General features: G+C 47.3%; 1 protein-coding gene across 7 annotated transcripts in view; it reads left to right on the top strand.

Moving 5' to 3' along the window:
- Nucleotides 1-20,537, top strand: part of NPAS2 (neuronal PAS domain protein 2) — a 162,173-nt gene that overhangs the window by 123,435 nt on the left and 18,201 nt on the right. For all 7 annotated transcript variants that reach the window (XM_053890570.1, XM_019451610.2, XM_019451752.2 and 4 more), the window contains 7 exons: nucleotides 8,427-8,545; nucleotides 9,238-9,320; nucleotides 10,085-10,191; nucleotides 12,606-12,753; nucleotides 14,922-15,006; nucleotides 17,768-17,909; nucleotides 18,435-18,544. In XM_053890570.1, coding sequence (XP_053746545.1) covers nucleotides 8,427-8,545; nucleotides 9,238-9,320; nucleotides 10,085-10,191; nucleotides 12,606-12,753; nucleotides 14,922-15,006; nucleotides 17,768-17,909; nucleotides 18,435-18,544 — 794 coding nt within the window. The remainder of the gene's footprint in view (nucleotides 1-8,426; nucleotides 8,546-9,237; nucleotides 9,321-10,084; nucleotides 10,192-12,605; nucleotides 12,754-14,921; nucleotides 15,007-17,767; nucleotides 17,910-18,434; nucleotides 18,545-20,537) is intronic.

Genomic DNA, 20,537 nt, shown 5'->3' with positions numbered 1-20,537 from the left:
GTGCCAGAGTGTCTTTCCAGAGCCTGTTGAACAAACCAGAGTTAGGGGGGCTTTCCTGAGGCAAGAGTCTCCAAATGTAATGGTGGAAAACCTGAAATATCATTCTCACTTGGATGAAAATAGACCACAACAAATGTCAGAGGGAAATGAATTTCTAAGATGGAACCCTATGAAATCACCAATATTCAATTATTTTTTACCTGTAAAACAGAGTTTAACATACTGTAAGAAATACTTCAAATTTGATTTTGTAGGTTTACTTCTTAATAAACATTGGACAATGGGTTAATCAAAATAGCTCACCTTAGGAGTGCTTCCTAACTCCCAGGTCCTGGGCCCAGTCTTTGCATTGATAATCTCATTGAATCCTCTCGCCAACCTTATAAGTGGTACCATTGGCATCGTCGCATCTTAACAGAGAAGGAAACTGATGCACATAAGAATCAGAAGTGCACATTCTAACCTTGAACTCCTACCCTTAACCCCAGTGCTTTGCTATGTTGCAAAGCAAATCTATGTTGAAATTAAACATGTAGATGCAGCACACAGGCCTGTCCCTGCCACTGGGCATGCTGTTGGGACATGATGTCCGTCCCTATGCACATCAGATGTCCCGCACCCGTGAACCACGCTGTTTTAAGGATACCCAAGATTTGTTTGAAAACAAATGGGTTTATGCTCACAGATCTCTAAAAATGGCACAAGACACTGTGGAGGCCACACGGGGAAGCACCAGGGTAGGTCAAGAGGCAGGGAGAGTAGGAGATGTGGGCAGGAGCCTCCTAGTGTGGTTTCTGTAGAAAAGATTGAGTGAGGCAGCATAAACAGACTTCAGTTTGGTGGGTTTAAATAATTTTAGTAGGCTCTTGGGTAGAGGGGTTTGTCTCTAGTTCTCAGGGACCTGAGTGATTAGGGCAAGTGGATAGTAGCCCAGAGTGTCAGAGCCCCATAAAGGATATGGTTGGGCTGTGAGCTCTAGATTGATTGGTTTGCCTATGAAAGGTGCACTGGAAGGTGAGTCGTACCCTATTTCTAGGAATTGACCAACCCTGAAAGCAGCAGTTTCTCCAAGGTCAGCAAGGCCCCAAATGTCAAAGCACCAAATACAGAGAGTACAAAATGTGGTTTGTACACAAGCCACCCCATGCAACTTCCCTGAGTCCCCAGGCATGGCACACCTTTCAAAGCAATATGTGTAGAAGAAAAATGACTATGAACATTGCTTTTATTTTCATAAAATCCCTGTGCGCACTTCAAAGAACTATGTAGGAAACCCTACCCTGGTCCGTTATCAGGAAAAGTGCTATCATTTCTGTAGGGCTGCTGAGTTTATGGAGCATTGCCTGGCACATTCTCTTTTGATACCTGTCAGGAAAATACAAGGCTCTCATTTTTATCAATAATGGAGTGGAAAGGATGGTGACATTTACTGATCTGTGAGCTCTTTGCACCCCTTCCTGGGCCTATGCAGTCCATGCCTGGTATATAAGTAAGGCTCAACAAAAGTACGTTGGCCTAGACTGAGGCTCAGAGATCTTAGCCCTGGACGTACAGGTGGTAGGGGACAGAGGTCCAGCTCAGACCTGACTTTTGACTCACAGGGAAATGAGGCTTTTCCAAAACTGAGAGCTAATAATAGATATCTCCTTCACTGACCCCAAAGCCCACCCCAGAGATGGAGGGATGGCTTCCAGGAGGGTTCCCACTACTTCTTTGGCCTTTAATCCGATGCAAAGATTAAATCCACTGTGGTACGTGCTGGGTAAACTGGCACATGTATAACTTATGGTGATTTGTGAATTGTGTGCACTGAAAGGTCACTGACCAGTGCATGGTCAGTGTATGGTCATCTTTGGCCTCCATTCTCTCCCCATTCTGTGTCCCCCACCCCCATCAAGTTTCTTCCCCACCTGGACTCCCTGGGTGCTCCCTCATGTCCTTATCCAGGCCCCTCACCCAGGTACCCCTGCCAGTAGTGTTTCTGACACACTCTCTTCCCTGCCTCTTGTTCATCTGATCAACCAATTTGCCTTGAGCCTGATAGAGGTGCGGGCTGTGACTCAAAACTCACATCTGTAGGTACCCTTGGGCCTTAAGCCAAAGGGCCCAAAGGGGAACATGTAGGCTTCAGGGCATGGAAGACAGGTGACATTGATCCAGAGAGGGCTTTTGGTGACCCCTAAATCCCATAGATGAAGACCCTCATCTGCTTGCCTGCTAACTCAGATAACTTCATTTGGCTCTGTCACCAGTATAAGTAGGTCGAGTTAGGAATTTGGGGTGTGGGGAGGCACAAAAGCCCCTTTGCCCTTGTTAATGAGATTAAACCCTCCAGTGGGACATTTCCAGATTCAGCAGCTGATTGTGCCATCTTACCCCTTTACCTCTGTACCCCCCTCCATGCACCATGGCTGCACAGACACAGCAACCATCGCCTAAATACTTCACCAAATGGAATTTTCCTCTGCTTCAGTATTTGCACATCTCGGTCACTCCTTCGGACTTCATCATTTGGTACAGATGTTCTGGGGTTGGGGTGGGGAGGAGGTGAAGATGGGACTTCACATCTTTAACCTAGATTTTTAATAAACGTGAAGAAGTATGTGTCAGGAAATGGAACAAGAAAGTAGCTTTCCTAGAACTGTTTCACTTCAGGACAGTTTCTAACCAAGTCTGTGAAGAGCTTCCTGAGGGAATCTGAGCTGGAATACGGAACCACATGTCTCCCCCTCTTCCCATAAAAAGCCTACTGTCTGATCTTGGCCATGTGGCCAGGAGCACCAGAAATCACCACTGATGGCAACAGTCCCTGGTCTACCTCTGCTCTGCACATCATTTCCAGAAGAGAGGTGAAATGAAATTACTTTATTCGGGGCTATGTTTGTCCCATAACAGATGTTTAAAAATACCTCCAACAAATACACCCTTCCATCTTTTTTCCTGGTCCAGTTAAATAGAGGAGCCCCTGGGGCCTCTCCCAACCCCCCACCCAAGTCCCACAGCCCTGCCCACCACTCTTACTGTAGAGGAATCAGCCATGTGATTTTAAAAGACGTAAATGAACAGTCTTTGCTTTCAGGGGTCCTAGTAAACAGGTTCCAGTTCCTGAAAGATAAGTTCATGCCAGGAAGAAGGCAATCCTCTATTTAAGCCCTTGCTCCTCCCCCAGACTTGGATTTAAATGTGCATCTGACTGAAATCCAGAAAGCAGTATTTCAAAAGTTGTTGGTGTGGTTCCAAATAGGTCACCCTCAGCAAACATTCCACTCTGGGCTTTCCAGAAACCACACACCAGAGTATAAAAGTTTCCCTGCCCTCATTTTACCTATTCGCCTCTAACCACACAACCAGATTTGAAATACTGGCAGAAATGGAGGCTTTTTAGCTTACAACACTTGATTCCGTATGTTCCGTGGGATTTCTGTAGGTTGCCTCATTTTATGGCTTTAGGGGTTTTGTTTTTTGTTTTCCTGAACTGAATTGAGATTTCTCAGTTAGGGGAACAAATCCACTCCCACCAGATCTCACTGAGAATGGAGATGTGAGTTTAGCACAGGAAGGACAGCCTCGGGGAAGGAATGTCTCATCTATCTGTCACAGGCCCCCAAGAGCAAGAAGCAGAGTGTCCCCCCTCCGCCCCAACATGGAAGTACCACATCTTTCTCCAGCAGAGGCCAGTGCTGCCAGATTAGATTGGGGAGGAAATAAGAATACAATAAAGAACAAGGTGTTACCCAAGGTCATTGTCTTGCTTGAGCATCTAGAGCCCATATTAAAATGGAGCAGTGAGGAATGGTCACACAAACACATCTTCCTGCTTGTTCCAGCCTGGGAGCAGGGCACTTCCGTAGAGGTTGTCCAGGAATTGTGACAAAAAATGTGCACAAGACATCCAGATGGAGGACAGGGGACAACATCCTGTACGAAGTCCACTTTCCTTAGGGGGAAAATCAGCTGGCCCTGTCCACAACAACTGTCTGGTGGATATCTTGTCAATGCCATTACAACCTCCTGCCCCCCAAATACTCATTTTTATTAACAAACACCAAGGAAAAGAAGAAATATTTGAGACGTATATTTTCCCATCTGAGTAATTTTTTCAATCCAGCAAATTGCAAACCCTTAGCCTTCTTGTGTGGCTCTCAGTCTGTCTCCAGCCTCGTTCATTCTTATGCCAAACAGAACTGGCAGAAAGAAAGCAAAGAACCACGCCTTACCCCAGCTAGTTAGGTGGTGCTCTGGGCCAGAAACCGGGGCAGGATTATTTTGCTGCGGCTGTCCTAAGAACCGAGTAACCTGGCTATTCAGAACACATCAGGTAAAGCATACCATACTGCTAAGAGAAAAAGGAAGCCTCTGAAAATAGTGCTTGATTAGAGGGAGAGGATTTCTCGTGAATGTTCAGGAAATCACTTTTTCCTTAACATTCCGACACTGTAACCCAGACGTTTTGGACAGTTATCATAAATGAGATTTGAGAACGTTTTTCTTCTCTCAGCAAGCCTCCTCACTGATTGTTTCATGTCTTCCTGAACACCTTTCGGCTTTCATTTTTGTTTGCTCCAAGAAGTGCTGAGAAAGCTATTTGTCACTCTCCTTGCGGACTATTAGTGTGCTTTCCTACAGCTGTTGCAACTAATTTATCATAAGCAGGCCATCTCTGATCAGAATACTTAATTGTTTAGGCCTGATGACTGAACCAGTACTGAGGAACCATAGGTACATCTTTTTCCATTTCTTTGTACTCTTTTGCTATTAACTAATGTTCACTATCCCCACCTCTGCTTCTTCCTCATTCTTTCCCACCCCTTTGCAAACATGTCTCACGCCACCGGAGACTTCCCTGCCCTTTCAGACATCCTTGTCTTCTTTCCATGACTGACTTGAGAGGTCACCTTTGAGATGGAAGCCAACCCCAGACACTAGGAGAGACAGACTTTAATCACTCTTATTCTCTGGAGAACCTCAGGGCTCTCTTGTGTTCAAGCCCAAGGCAGAATTCTTCCAGGGTCTCTAAAATTTGAAATTGTGATGAAAGGTTCAGGAGCAAAGAAGGGCTGGATCACCCCCCATGGACTGTTTTACTAGGAAGGCTAAACACAGAGCACCGTCTTGCATGTTTCCGAGCTTGAGACCCATATGGGCACTTGTGTTGTTTTCACCGAGTAGCAACTGCGATATACCGATTGGCAGCAGACCTTGCCCAGGTCCTTCTGACCAGTGTAAATGCACCAGTAGGGCAGTGAGCCAGCCCAAGTGCCGGTGGGACCCCGGACCATGCTCTGTAGGCACCCTCCCACAGCAACCCAGCCCCCAGCAGCACCAGGCTGGGCTGCAGAAGGGGAGCCCCTGTGGGGTCTCGAGGCCTGTGTGTTTGTTGCAGGCTGGGATCAGAAGGTCTCTTCCCCAGCTAGATCTTAAGCTGTAGTTTTGGGGGTGAGATGGAAGGTCCTCTCATCAGAGACACATTCAGTAAACACATGTTGAGCACCTGCTGTGTACAAGACGCCTGCTCAGTGTGGGAAACAGGGAACTAGATCCAGTTCCTACCACGGGGAAACCTGTCTCTTTAGCTTTGGGCAAGAGTAAGATCAATTTCAAGTAAGATGACCCTCGGGGCAAAAAATGTAGCAAGAAATCATTGCTTTTATCTGTGGCATGAATGCTGTGCGTGTGTGCGTGTTGTAGTGGTGGAAGAAAGAAGTGGGAAAGCAGGCAGAGATCTGATAAATAGGGCTGCGTCTGCATCAACTGGTTAATTCTTCCGAGAGGCTCAGGAAGCCAGTTGTAATTAGATATGTTTTTTCTATTACTTAAATTGAAACAACTAATTAAATCCTTAATTAATGTTTTTTAACTACCTTGGGATAAGAAGTGCCAGAGAAGTTATTCTAAGTGCTAAATATTACTCTGAAGTCCCAGGGAGCAGTTTGCTCATGTGTTGACTCTGGAATCTGTGAGGAGGCTCATGCTGTGAATAAAAGTCATTTGAATCGCGGTTGGCAAAATGTTTCAAGTATCTTCTTCCCCTTGACTTCCCCCAAGGTTATCCCCTTGGCCTCTGTTACAACTTTCATCCTTGATTCACCATCACCTTTGATCAAGCCCTCAGCTGTTTAAGGTTTTGGGGGAGAAAGCTCGTTTAGAAGAGGAGTTTGATTGGTTCTGGGCCCCTCTGTAAAGTATCTAGCTTATCAAGTGCAAGCTATAAGCAATAATGAAATTTCCCCTGCGGGGTGCATTTTCATCTTTAAAACCTTAGAAGTTATAAAAGGAGTGATACACAACTGCATTGGGAGGCAGCCAGGCCAGCAGTAAGCTCTGCGAACATTCACATAATTTCCGTGGTCTCTGCCCCTTGAAGAAATTATTAGGGGCTGGTGTTTCACTCCCCCACGCTCCTTCTGTCTCCCTGTCTTCCTCATGGTAAATCACCAAGAAAGGCACTTACTGACAGAATACATTAATTTGGTAGCCAGAAGGATCATTCCAGCAAGGCACATGGTTTAGAGACAAATGAGAGAGACTCTCTAGAAATTTCCAGGAAGTCCTTTTGGAAGTTTGCTTCGAAGGCCTAGGTTTTCTGAAAGAGTAGGGAGAATTTTATTAGGTCTTTATTTGGCAGTCGATGTCTCTTAGATTCAAGCAGAGGGGGTATTTCACATCTGGGGGATTTTTTCATGTCTTTTTTTATTATGCAGATGTTCACATCTGCAGACCCTTCCCTTATGGGATTGCCTTCTCTCCCCTCAGTGAGTCCCTTGGCTCACCCTCCACATTAATCTACAATGGACTAAGCCAACTAATGACAGCTGTAAACTCCTCAGGGACCACTGTTTTCTACTTTGCCCCTTTATATTCATGTTTGGAAACATTTATATTAATATTTATGTGAATCAATTCAGAGAATATGTTTGGTAAAATGAATTTATTCATGTTAGTGGATAGAAGACCACATTATAGAATCACTTAGAAACCTACGAACATATAAAACAAAAATTATTGGAAAGCTAAAATCCAAAGAAAGTCTTGCAGATTTCATTTTAGAACGCATTTCATTTTCTGTTGCTTTATATGTTCTCAAATTGGAAAACACAACTATGTTTAAGTCTACAAGTTCAGAAATGTAGTTAGAATTCAGGATCTAGTTCAGGATATAATCAACTACATTTGAAAAAGAGAGAGGTAGTATAGATTATCTAGCATAATGATCCAACACCCTAACTACATGGTAGTAAGTGTGGGGGAGCTTTTAAAACTCCAGTGCCTGGGCTTCACAGCCAGAGTCCCTGGATCAGCTGATCTGAGAATGGCGTCTGGGCATCTGGGAGGCCATGTAAAAGGTCCCAAGGAATCCGATGTGTAGCTGAGTTCAAGAATCCCATATACATAGTCCATTGACTTTTCTCATACTTAACAGGGTTCTTTTTCCCACCCAGCATACTCCACCTGAAATAGCAGAATTGTTCCCTGGCCCAAAAGGTAAAGCAGCTCTCCCCAGTCACTGTGAAGTCATCTCTGTAGCTCCCAGGGAAGATGGCAGCTGGCACCAGCTGGCACCTCCCTGGAGGGTGTGCGGGGGCCTGTTCTCAGCCCTGTAGTGGGCACGAGCCCTGAGCAATCACCCGTCTGCCCTGTAAGAACTTCAGGCTTGGCGACGGAAGACCTGGTTAGAGTCCCTGCTCTGTTATTTCGATTCTGAGCCATCTTGGTTAATACATATAACCTTTCTGGGCCTCAGCTCCCTCATCTGTAGAATGAGGAAGGTCACACCTTCCCAGACTTGTGAGAATATGAGATACTCATGAATAGGTTTGTCACCTGTGCAGAGCTACAGAACTAGTGAGTTTGTGGGCGACACTGTGTACCTCTGGGGATCACCCTGGATCCTGAGGCCATCTCCTCAGTAGCACTGGCCAAGCCCAGCATCAGCCTGGCTCCCGATGTGGAGTTTCAGGGCGGAAAGCCCTTGGATCCCAGGTGTGCTGTGCCAGAACCAGGGGTAGAAAGGGGGGGTCAACAAATGCTGGGGGCCCGTCGTATCAGAAACTGTGTCTGACTAGGGAACACACCCCGAAGTGAGAATGCGGGCCCATACCGCAAAGCGAAGCTCTCTTCTCCTTTTGTCAAATGTTTTTCCCAGCACAACAGTCTGTGTCCCTGTAGGACTACTGGGAGCAGGAGGCAGGGTAGTCTGCTGGTACTCGGATTCCAACTCTATTGGGCTGTGAGCAGGTTACCTCACAGGCCGTGCCTCCCGTTTCCTGTGCGGGGCGGATAATAGTAGCCCCTACCTCACGGAGGTGTCTGTTGTACGAATGAAGAGAGTGAATGTACGCGAAGCCCTGACTGACAGTGATGCCAGGTCGGGGTCGGCTGCTGTGCCACACAGGGCTAACCCATCTGCCTGTCTCCTCCCGCCCCAGTGCCTAGCCCTTCTTGTAATGGCTTTGACGGCACCCTTTCAAGGCCCTGCCGGGTGCCGCTGGGAAAGGAGGTCTGCTTCATCGCCACAGTTCGTCTGGCAACACCACAGTTCTTAAAGGCAAGTACCTGGGAGAGCTCGTGTTGTGTGAAACTAGTACAGCTGAGTCACGTTTAGTTACAGCTCACTAACCGTCTTTATGGGAAAGAATAAGATGGCAATGAAGTTGCCACTGACTTTGAAAAGTTGAAATGTCTGCTTTCTGCACCTGTGAACTGCGCCGCATGCCCCTTGCCCTAACTCTGGTTTCCCAGGAGCTCTTTTGCTGGAAGGCAGCATCAGCTGCCCTTCAGCTTGCAGAGATGCTCATTGGCAACTCTGTAGATCCTCCTCCCTTTCATGCCAACGTTACTACCACTCAGGGCAGGCCGAGGTGAGGGCCAAGTGTCAAAACCCAGGGCTTGTCTGTATTCTCTCACCCGTGATTGCTTTAACATCCATGGCATGAATGCGGAGTTAAATTAGTCATTCAAATTCAGATGAAAAGCCATTTTCCACATGTTTACCACCCTTCCAGATAATGGGAAGGGAGTGGTGTGGCATTTTGGCTCTTAGGTATTTTTCCCCAGCTTGTGAAATAAATTTAGTATCAGCTAATACTGAAATTAGCTACAGATGATGAGTTTCAGCCCAACACAACTTGGAGACTTGCTCTAAATGATTTTAACTTCTGTTACCCACCATGCGTTCTTGAACCAACCTAGGGTGAGCATCTGGCACCCCAAGCAATATTTTTTTCCCTTCTAATACAGGAAATGTGCATAGTTGACGAACCTTTAGAGGAATTCACTTCAAGGCATAGCTTGGAATGGAAATTTTTATTTCTGGATCACAGGTTTGTGAAAAGAAAAACATATTTGGGTTGGGTCCTTTTCAAGTGTTTGTTTGCATGAGCCAGGCTCTCCTTGGGAGAGAAAAGTCGGGACTTGTCCCTTCAAGGAGAAGGGCTTTCTGGCAGCAGGGAAAATCATTCCCGGCCAAGAGCCAGGCGGCCTCCCTTCAACTCCAAGTGCCCCATCCATGGGTATGATCCGTGTTTGGGCCAGAGCATCTCAGGAGAGCCAGGTGCCACATCCCAGGGACATCTTTAGGATACCCTCACCCCCATCCCACTCGGGACCCTCTCCAGTTCCCCGGAAGGCAGGGGCAGATGGGAGAGAACCTCCTCGTCTTAATTTTCTCAACACCCTTTTGTCCCTTTAACTTCACCTTCTTTCTTTCTTCTGTAACATTTTTCACAGTTGAAGGATGAGAACTCTCCCCTCCCCACCCTTTAAGTTTTTGTTAAGCTTTGGGACTGGACTGCCCCAATCGATAGCTGTTTTTAATTATTCGGTAATGATAAAATGTATTATTATTTAATGCAGGTTACGCTAAGCAAACTGAATATATAAATGCCAAAAGGGTTGAGCGCTTTGGGAAACACAGCCTCTCTGGTTTTAACCATTGCAAAATTACTGTCCTGCCATCGTTCTTGAGAAATGAGGTCTCTGTGTTGATCATGAAACATGCAGACTGTACCCTCTGTGTTGAGGTGCCACCACGGTGAGTCTGGCAGGGGGACCTGCTTTCTGATGAATTATCCCCGTTGCTTGGCAGAGCCCCTCCGATCATAGGATACCTGCCTTTTGAAGTTTTGGGGACCTCAGGCTATGACTACTACCACATTGACGATCTGGAGCTCCTGGCCAGGTGCCATCAGCACTGTGAGTACCGCACACCCTGCCCCAGCGCCTGACGGCCCCCAGCACCCTCCACAGAGCCCCGACAGCAGGACTCTTGGGCCCTGGAAGTCCACTTATTGCTTGGTTTCTTTTTGAGGAGGAACACTTTGTTTTCTCGAAAATGATGTACGAGTGTGGCAGAGGTCCCTGTGGTTTGAGTTTTTACCTGGAATTGACTTTGTTCCTCCTTCTCCCACCCCCCAGCACCTTCCCAGTATCCTTTAGATAGGTAAGCTGTTTAATCTTACCTAAGAAAGCAAGGTAAGTGATGATGGTCATTTTTTCTAAGTTATGCAGTACATTATTTTAAGTTTATTTATTTATTTTGAGAGAGACAGAGAGAGAGTGCAAGCAGGGGAGGGGCAAAAAGGGGGGGCGGTGCAGAGGATCCGAAGCAGGCTCTACGCTCACAGCAAAGAGCCTGACACGGGGTTTGAACCCACGAACCGTGAGATTATGACCTGAGCCTAAGTCGGACGCTTAACAGACTGAGCCACCCAGGTGCCCTATGCAATACATTTCAAAGACAAACTATTGAACTCACATCACTGCTCATTGTAAGCAGACGTATATTGGTCACAAGCTACAGGCCAGATACTGAGCTAGACCAAGCACATAAGGATGATCAGAATCTCCTTGCTGCTCTGCAGGAGCAAGGTCTAATGGATGCTTATAGGATGCTGTCACTGCATTGGAGGGAACATGTTCAGGATACTGGGGGTGCTCAGAGGAGGATTCCTCACCCAGCTAGGGGAGGGGACCGGGAAGGCTCTCTGCCATGGAAGAGGGCCACAGGCTGGGAGGTAGGGGAGGTACCCCATGTTGTGGGGTGGGCAGGGGATAGAGGGAGAATTACAAGCATATCTGTGTTCTCACTTAGCAAGAGGAGTCAAGAATTAACCATTTAAAGCCATATTTTCAGTACCAAGTTCTAGCTTTAAACAGGAAAATTTTTAATCATAATGGATCCTGACACATAAATTGACCACCAACACTGTATTTTGATAGATGTCCGGTCTGTAGTATCCATTGTAACTTTCCCTTCTCTGCTGTTCTTATCAAAAGAATAGGCTTAAGTTCCATCAGGATCCTCAGAACCTAAGGCTGATCTTTTTTTTAAATATTTATTTATTTATTGGGAGAGCACAAGCCGGGGGGAGGGGCAGAGAGAGGGGAACAGCAGATCCAAAATGGGCTCTGAGCTGACAGGCTGGCAGCAGCGAGCCTGATGCAGGGCTCGAACTCATGAACCTTGAGACGTGACCTGAGCCGAAAACAACTGAACCACCCAGGTGCCCCTAAGGCTAATCTTTAAAACGTTAACCCTTTGCTCCTCAAAGTGTGGTCCTCAAACAGCAGCAAAGACATCACACGGAGTTGGCTAGCCTTGTAGACTCTCAGGCATCCCCACCAGGCCTGCGGAATCAGAACGTCCATTTTTACAAGATCCCCAAGTGATTCATGGGCACGTGAAAGTTTGAGAAGCAGGGTTACCTCAAGCCTTGGCTGCTTCTGACTCTTCTAATGGAGCAAGGCCACCTTGGTTGTAGGATTACCTTCATCATCTGAAGGAGTTGCCCCAGGACTCAGGCAAGATGTTCTCACTCTGTCCAGCCCATGCCCTTACTCAGCTGGGCTTCCTACGTCTTTGGAGATCACATTTTCCAAGGCAGTGGCTCCCTTTATAGCTTTGGTTTCCTGGTTGTGGTATCTATTAACTGTTTGCCAAAAGAGGTGCTAAATTCCAGCCACTGAGGCAATAAAGTCCAGATTGTTCTTCTTCCCTAGACCCACAGTCCAGCCTTCTGCCCTGTGCAGTCTAATATTCCAACAGCATCCATTCTGTTCTTGACACCCCCAGGGAAGCCCACCAACAGACTTGACCGCAGGGGACTCCACGCAGCCCTGCAGCACTGGGGCCTGAGGTGGAAGGCATCTGTAGCTGACTCTCTAATTTAGGACCGTGTAGACTAAGCATGAACTGCTGACTGACAGAATCCAGCCAGAGGTTGCTGTCAGGTCTGTTTTGGGCCCAGATCCCCCCGTGTCTGGATCGTCTCTTCTGTACTCAGCTCCTGCAGCTCCAAAGACAGCTCCACCTCCAGCAGGAAAACCTGTGCCTCTTTTTAATTAAACTCCAGTTTGGGAATCTGCCCTTATCCGAGGCTCTCTCAAGCCTTTGAGCATCTGGGGAAGCCTGCAGATTGTTCTTCCATTATTTAAGAATTCATTATCGCTTACCATTATCTTGAGAGTCACTTAAAATACAGCGCACCTGGGGAAATAAACCGTGTTTGGCACTTTCTGGAAGCTTGTATTTTTAACAGTAACTTCTGGGGAAGAGATCATTTTTGTATTAACGTTTGCTACCCGCAGACCCCATTTTCTCCTAACAGTGATGCAGTTTGGTAAAGGGAAGTCCTGTTGCTACCGGTTCCTCACCAAAGGCCAGCAGTGGATTTGGCTGCAGACGCATTACTACATCACTTACCACCAGTGGAACTCCAAGCCCGAGTTCATCGTGTGCACGCACTCGGTCGTCAGGTGAGGGCTGGGGCTGGGAGGGCGGGCGAGCCCCTCACAGCTCACACAGAGCTCCTGCCGCCTCAGGCATCCCAGCTTCTGGAGAGCCAGCAAGCCCCGGGCTTGAATTCTTCAGTTGGGGCCAGGCTGTGCTCTGCAGTTCACAGAAGAGTCTCCAGGTACACATCCCACTCGTTCCCTTGACGCTGAAGGTTCAGTTAGGCCCCTCCGCAAGCCTCACACGCTCTTTCAGGATGCCAGGATGTTACTTACTGACTTACTGCTTCACTGACCTAGTTGCATATTTTCCCCTCATCTCCATCCATCCCCCAGCCTTCCCTTGTCACCGTTTTGGGAAGAAAATTAAAATTTTGCCTCTAAATAACTCACAGATATAGTCCCCTTTATTGTTAATGCATTTAAAAAAAAAAAAAAAAAAAAACAAAACCCTGCTGGCAACTGAGGCAGTGATGGGAATAGAGCCCAGCTGCCGGTGGGAGGGGGTTCCTGGTGGTTCCTGGTGGCCTCAGGGAGCCCCCGGCCCAGTGTGGGTGAGGAGAGCTTTCAAGGGAGGCAGCATATCCAGCATTTCCTGGACGCAGGCTGTGTAGGGTCATAATTCCCAAAGGTGAAGGAGAAATGTCATTTGTGGGGTTTTTTTCCCTGACTACAGAAATTGTAAGGACATAAATCAGTTTTAAACTGGTCTGGAGAAGAGCATTTGAGCAGAGCAAAGAAAGAAAGGTTATATATATCGTATGTCTGTATGCACGTATACGCAATAGGTAGATAGATAATGGATATATATAGAGAGATATATGTACACATACATATAGATACATACATACTGCATTTATATATATACATAAGAGATAAATGATTGATAGATAAAATGGATAGATACCATGCATACGTACATGCACACACGTGCATATATACAGTTAACAAGTAAATCTCCCTTCTTTTAGCAAGTGAGGAAAGAGGAGAAATGTTGGTCTTTCTTGCCAGTGACCCTGACCATCACACTGCATGCCACTCTTAGGGACTTGATCTTGGCTTCCCAGCCCACCCTTGGGCACTTCAGCAGCCAGTGATTTCCCGTTACAGGCCAGTCCCACCCACCACCACCCAGCCTGGGCCTTCATCAGAGGGCCTTTTTGCCCCCACCAGCAGCATCTTGGTCTTCAGACTCTGCCCTTGACCCTGCTCTTCCTCTCCATCCCCCACCTCCCAAATCTTGGAAAGTAACCCTCACAGAGAGTAGGGAGTGAACTAGTGAGTAAATAAGGTAACAACATTCCAGAAGCCCAAGAGCCACTGTCACTGCCCAAGTCCCCTTGCCCAGCCTGCACCTCCACACATGAAGCAGAAGCCATGGCTGGGTCACTTTGGCCTTCACCACATTGAATTGATTAGCCCACGCTATTTTATTTTATATTTTATTTTATTTTAAAGTTTATTTATTTATTTTGAGAGAGAACGTGAACCGGGGGGGAGGGGCAGAGAGAGAAGGGGACAGAGGGTTCAAAACAGGCTCTGTAGTGATAGCAGCAAACTCGATGTAAGGTTTGAACTCAGGAACCATGAGATCATGACCTGAGCCAAAGTCTGACACTCAGCCAACTAAGCCACATAGGCGCCTCTTACCCACACTATTTTAAAAGTGGGTCCACAAATTAATTAATCAGATCTAGATTTGTTTGAGAGAAATTAATTAATTTAGAAATTAATTAATCTAGATCTAGATTTGTTTGAGAGAAAACTTTCAAAGGTTGTAATTATTTAAAAAGTCATGTGTCCCTTCTCTGTGTGCATAGTCCAGACTGAGTAGGTTTTAGGAAAGGCTTCTGATTATTCAAAGGCCAAGTCTTATCCTGTAGATGAAAATATGTTTCTAAAGACAATGATGTTTGGAAGTTTCAGGGCATGGGGAGAAGGTAAGTAAAAGAGAAGGGAGTAAAAACATCCTGGAAAGGAAAATATTTTGAATGTCACATTAGTCGCTCTGGTGGAATTTAGGCACAGAATGAAACTCCTTCCTCAAACAAGTGACAAGACCAGCCTCTTTCGTGGCGATGATTGTGGGGTGGGTGTCATGTAGGGTACCTCGATGTACCACACAAGCCCTCTTTGCTGTTGCTATCTGAAATGTCCTACCTCCTGCTGTGGTCTCTTGATTTCCTGATCAGTTACGCAGATGTCCGGGTAGAAAGGAGGCAGGAGCTGGCTTTGGAAGACCCGCCACCCGAGGCCATCCACCCTTCAGCACTCAAGGTATGCTGATCCCCACCAGATATCTAAAGGCCAAGTTTGCCTAAGTAAGCATTCCCATGAGATGTTATAATAGAAAGAGTAATAGTTTTATTTGCTATGTTCCCAGTACTATCCAACACGTTTCTCAGGTATTCTCTTGTTTACCATCATGACGTTCCCGTGAAGCAGGCACTGTTACTGCCCTCGTCCTGCAGATGAGGCCCAGAAACACACAACACACAAAATTTAGCTAACATACTGGAGGGCACTGAGGATTAGAACTCACAGAGCTGTGTAAAACATACCCTCTGTACTCAAAGCATGATTTGGTGAATTTCCATCCTTACAGGAGTGGCTACAGTAAGTCCACTTTGTATCTCTCCCACAGATAAAAAGCTGGGGGCTTATCCCATCATCCCATTGAGGTATAGAATAATTTAAGTGCCCCTGTCCTTCCCTCAGCCTAAGTTCCGGGTCCTCCATAAGTGCCCCTCACGGATACTGTCCGTGTCGTCGTCGGCAAGGTGCACTTTCTACTTCCTCATCTGAAGGTCTTGGTTAACAGCCATGTTGGAGCCAGCTTCATGTCAGGGAGCTCTGCTTGTGTATTTCCCTTCACAAAGTCTTATCTCCTTCCCTGCTCCACACTCAGCTTTTAGGTTCACCCCCCCCCCCCCCGCAACCAGGCTTTCCCCCTGTGTCAAACAACTAGGGAAATGTGCAAGCAGACCAGAGCCCTGCTCCTCAAACGTCAACCTTCAAACAGACACAAATGTTGGGGAAAAAAGAGAGAAGGCAAGGAAGGGAGGGAGCATTGTATTTTATCAAAGCCAAGACGCTAACCATTGTAAGATCCACCATTATTTATCTCCCGCTAAGAAAGAGAAAATGCTGCCACCAGTCAATCTGTGAAATAAGGATTTCTTTTCATCAGTTGAAAGACACATCCCAATTTTAGAAATGTCAAAATGTAGGGGGGAAAGTGTCTCTTAATAATTGGTAAAATGTGGTTCAAGTTCCAGGCTGCCCAGTGACCTAGAATCCAGAGACTTCGGCCAGAAGCTGCTGTGGCAGCAATGGTACAATGAAAGCATCTCTGGTCCACGAGAGCTGAGTTGGGAGGAAAGAGGAATAACCTTTAAAGACCAGAGAGCAGTCAGTGTCTTTAGCGAGCCTCCCCTGCTGGCACGCTGCATGGTGATATATTGTATGGTGATTCATCACCAGCACACTGATACAACGCACCTGCCATTGTTTGTGGAAATGTTTATTATCCCACTCTGTCATATAATGCATCATGTATCATGTCCAAGAACAGAATTAAGCTGCTCATAGGCAGGTGTTAGACACCCCATATATCACAGCTCACAAATGGGCATAATATGTATCATCCGCTCAGAAATTCATTATTGAGGTTTCAGATCCTTTGGGACTCCTAGAACCCAGTGGAACTTCTCATAAACATACACGTATGTATAAGCACACCAATACAATCTCGGGCTGCCTCTTTTCAAGGAAAAGCTCCGGGACAATGCTTTTCAAACTATCAGTGGTGATGAACTATTGTTTTTTTAATTTCAAATCGGTCACTGACTGTTCGCTTTTGTAAAACGCTAATTCCCATGCTTGGATGTGATGTGCAGATATGTCAAATGGCTATAAAAGTCTTTTGGTGCTTCCTCTCATTTCCTGTACTTATTTCTCTGCTGACCAGGAGCACACGATTTGCCAACAGCCCCGGGCCAGGGACCTCACTCTAAGGGGTGTATCTGGGGAGACTCTGTGACTAAGGAGCAAAGTCCCAAAGCTGACATTTTAGCATAGCAAATCCAGGCACATACTGTAATTTGAGTTTGCACAAAGGACTGTAGGCCAATATCAGTCATTTCAGCCCTTCTTGGGCACATACACAGAATCCACCCTCACTGGAGCCATGACTCAAAAGACAGAATAGCCACATAGACTTGCACCCAGAGATTTAAGACCCAAGACCGTAGGACATAGAACGGCCTGTGCAGACAGCCTAGTGGATGCCAGGAATGTCACTGTCCTCCTCTGCCTGGGTAGGAGCATGGCTCAGGAGAGTAAGCATTATGTTTCTTCTTTAGCTTAAAAATTATCCTACCCCCTGTCTTCTCACGCTTATGACATGAAGCCATGCAGGATGGAAAGATGGCTCCTGAGGGTTGGAAGGTCACAGTTGCTTTCTCATCACATCACACTTGAAGCAAGGGCATCCTGGGATCCAGGATTGGTTAGGATCCAGGAGCGAAAGGATAGGAGACCTTTGGCCTTTTGCCTGTTCTTCAGTCCGGGGCCCTGAGACTGCAGAGGAGAGGCAGTGGGGAGACTGTGTGGGGCACATTCTGAAGGCTCCAAAGGCATTTGTTTCAATGGCGTGTTAACAACCCGGTACCACCACCAACTTCATTTCTAGAACCTGCCTCTCCCCCTGCCCCCACTTCTGGGAAAGCCAAGAATCTGGGCAGTGAGGTGACAATTTTAAGAAAAAAAAATGCAACATCAGTTATGAATATCTAAAAAATCAAAATCCAAGGTGAGCAAGTGTAATAGATACTGCTTATATAAGGCCACAAGCCTCTCAAAGATGTCTGGATTAAATACATGTACAAATATTGTACCTGAATGTGTCTGGAATGATCTCCAAATTGTTTCAGTCTTTCTCCCTACACCCTCCAAAATTTTCCACATAGTTAGAGGAGAACTAAAGTCACATTCCTGTCATCTCGATACTGCAATGTGGACTCTGTGTGTGTTTCAGGACAAGGGCTCCAGCCTGGACCCTCAGCAGCACTTTAACGCACTTGACGCAGGCACCTTGGGCCTTAACACCAGTCATTCACCATCAGTGTCCTCCAGAAGCTCCCACAAATCCTCGCACACGGCCATGTCAGAACCCGCCTGTGAGTGTGCTGCCACGGATGGCGAGGGGGTGGGCGCCCATGTGGGGCCAGGGTGGTGGGAGTATAGAGTCCCACAAAGGGTCCCAGGCCTGAGCAGAATCAAGACAGTCTCCGCCTGCCAAGTGGAAGCCGCCTTCCGGTTCACACTGTTTCTTGCTTCCTTTCCCTCCGGCTTTCTGCCCTCCACCTCTCCACACTCCAGAACAGACATAAAGCAGGTGACACGCAGGCCGGATAGTCTGGCCAGGTTTTGGTGACCCTGGTAAGATGTAGGATCAGGCAGGTGGTTGAACCAGGTGGTGGACATGAAGCTCGGGGATGGTTTGCTCCCAGTGGGGGTCGGGTGCTGGCAGAACCCGAAGCTGTGGCTCTTGCAACAGCTTCCATTCATGCTGGACTTTTTTTTTATCAGACATTCCACCCAAGCCCTTGTTTCAGGCATACTACAGTCATTGCTCCCCTCTTTTGATAAGAAAGCTGTTAAGGATGCATGAATCAGGAAGGTGATGGGTTGCTTTCTTACAGCTGCCCCAAGCAAGCTGATGGCAGAGGCCAGCACCACGGCTTTGCCGAGACCAGCCACCCTGCCCCAAGAGCTCCCCGTGCCAGGGCTCAGCCAGGCAGCCACAATGCCGGTATGTATGTGACCTTAAACTCCTTCTCGACCAGAAGTGCCACAGCGTGGCAGGGCTGACAACACCATAGGACAGCATTACTGCATCTTCCCAGAGAAGCAGTTGTACTTGGAGATTAAGAGTGTGGCGTGGCAGGCAGGGGTGGGAAGCTAGGTAATTGAATTGGCAAGTAATCTGAAACATTTTTATTCCAAAATTAACATGGATGTGTATTCAAGGAATGCAAAATGCAAATGAATTTTAAAGATTAAGCTGAAAAACCTCAAACCAGGGGTCACATCCCCAGAGTCTCTGAGGGTACACAGGATCCTTCCATCTGAGGTCCTGTTTCACTCCAGGGAAAATGTTCAAGAAGTCAGTGCCAACAAAAATCTATCTCTGCATACATCAGGCAGTGTCCCTGATACACACCAGACCTCCCCAGAAGGTCAGGGAGTGAGTGGCCTTTTAGAAAGCATGCTGGCTGTATGCAAAATCACTGATACACACAATACTCCAGTTATCTCCTGCCTCGTAAGGGGTCACACCAAACTTAGCGACGTAAACCAACAGTCATTTCTCACATTCGCGGGATTCAGGAAGGGCACAGCAGGGCTGACTCCTCTCTGCTGCCTCGTGTCAAGAGGCCTCACCGACTAGGCCTGGGGAATCCACACCCCAGGGGTGTCTGCGCTCATGTCTGGTACGTGGGGTGGGCCGGGCTACCCTGAGACCATCCACCCTCCACTTGCCTGGGCCCCTTCTTGCCTGGGCCCAACTTGCCTTAGGCTTCTCCCAGCATGGCGACTGGGTTCCAAGAAGAAATGTCTGGAGATGGAGCTTTCTGTGAGAGCCAGCCAGAAGCTACATGGCTTTCTGTGACCTAGCCTTGGAAGTCCCACAGTGTCACCTCTGACATCCTTCTTGATCAGAGCAGCCCCAGCTCACCCACAGAGATCGACATAGACTCCACCTCAGGATGGGAGAAGTGTCCAAGAATGTCAGGGGCCACATCCAGGTAGTTGCCAGATACCCCCTACCCAACCCTCGCTGACATTTTGGAGATGGGAGTGAACGTGCCAGCTTCCTGCTTGCGGTCTCCAGGAAAATCATGCAGGCCCTCCTTGAAAAGCTGGAGTGACGTGTTTTATTTTCAAATCGCACAAGACAAAGACCACTTTCTTTTTCTCCAGCCACCTTCCAAAAATGCTTCCAAGCCATGAATGCCATTCTTCTGATACTTGGCAGTCCAGTAGAACTACTTTCTGCCACTAATGGGGGTGCAGTTCTGGTTCCTCTCCGCTGTGTGAGGGATGCGATCCGAGGAGAACAAACCAGGCTCCAGGCAGCCCTGTGCTGGGGATTCCTCACTCAAAACAAGGTCTCCTGTGGTCACTTCCTCCCAATGTTGTCCTGTGTGACACTTCCCATTTGGGCTTCTCTTTATGGTCTCTAGGGCCTGAGGGACAGTTTGGGAGTAACTTCAGAAGAACCCTTTTACTTTTCTTTTAAAAACTCTCAATAGCCCACGAAGCTGAGGATTTCATTTCTTGTTTCTACACATTGCTACGTATCGCCCCCACTGTCCTCCTGCCCTGCCCTGAGGGATCAGGAAACAAGGTCTGTGACTCAGCTGACTGCCCAGGAGTCTCTTGAACAGATTCCAGACAGAGCCTGGTGAAATTGCACCAGCATTCACTGCCTGGATGAATGAATGGATATAGAAACGCATGGCACATCTGTCCGCTGCATTCAGGTTGAGCAGGGAGGATAAGGGCCACATGCAAAGCCAGCGCTGGTTATTAGCACAACCCCATTCGTATTGCTCGATGACAGTGCTAAGAATTTATCAATTTGGGAGAAGAAGCAACCAAATCCAGCAAGAATGGAGTCTAGAACAGAGGCAAGGAAGGGGGAGCGAGAGGAGCTGCCAAGCTCCGGCACGTCATAGCGGCTTTGCAGGGCACACCATGGTGGGAAGGCATCCCAGACCCCGAGTGACTCCAGGATCTTG

Source organism: Panthera pardus, unplaced genomic scaffold (assembly GCF_024362965.1).
Source record: "Panthera pardus isolate Hobbes unplaced genomic scaffold, ASM2436296v1 HiC_scaffold_25, whole genome shotgun sequence".
Classification (NCBI taxonomy): Eukaryota; Metazoa; Chordata; class Mammalia; order Carnivora; family Felidae; genus Panthera; species Panthera pardus.
Note: the sequence above shows the minus strand (reverse complement) of the source record. Positions and strands in the feature narration are given on the sequence as shown.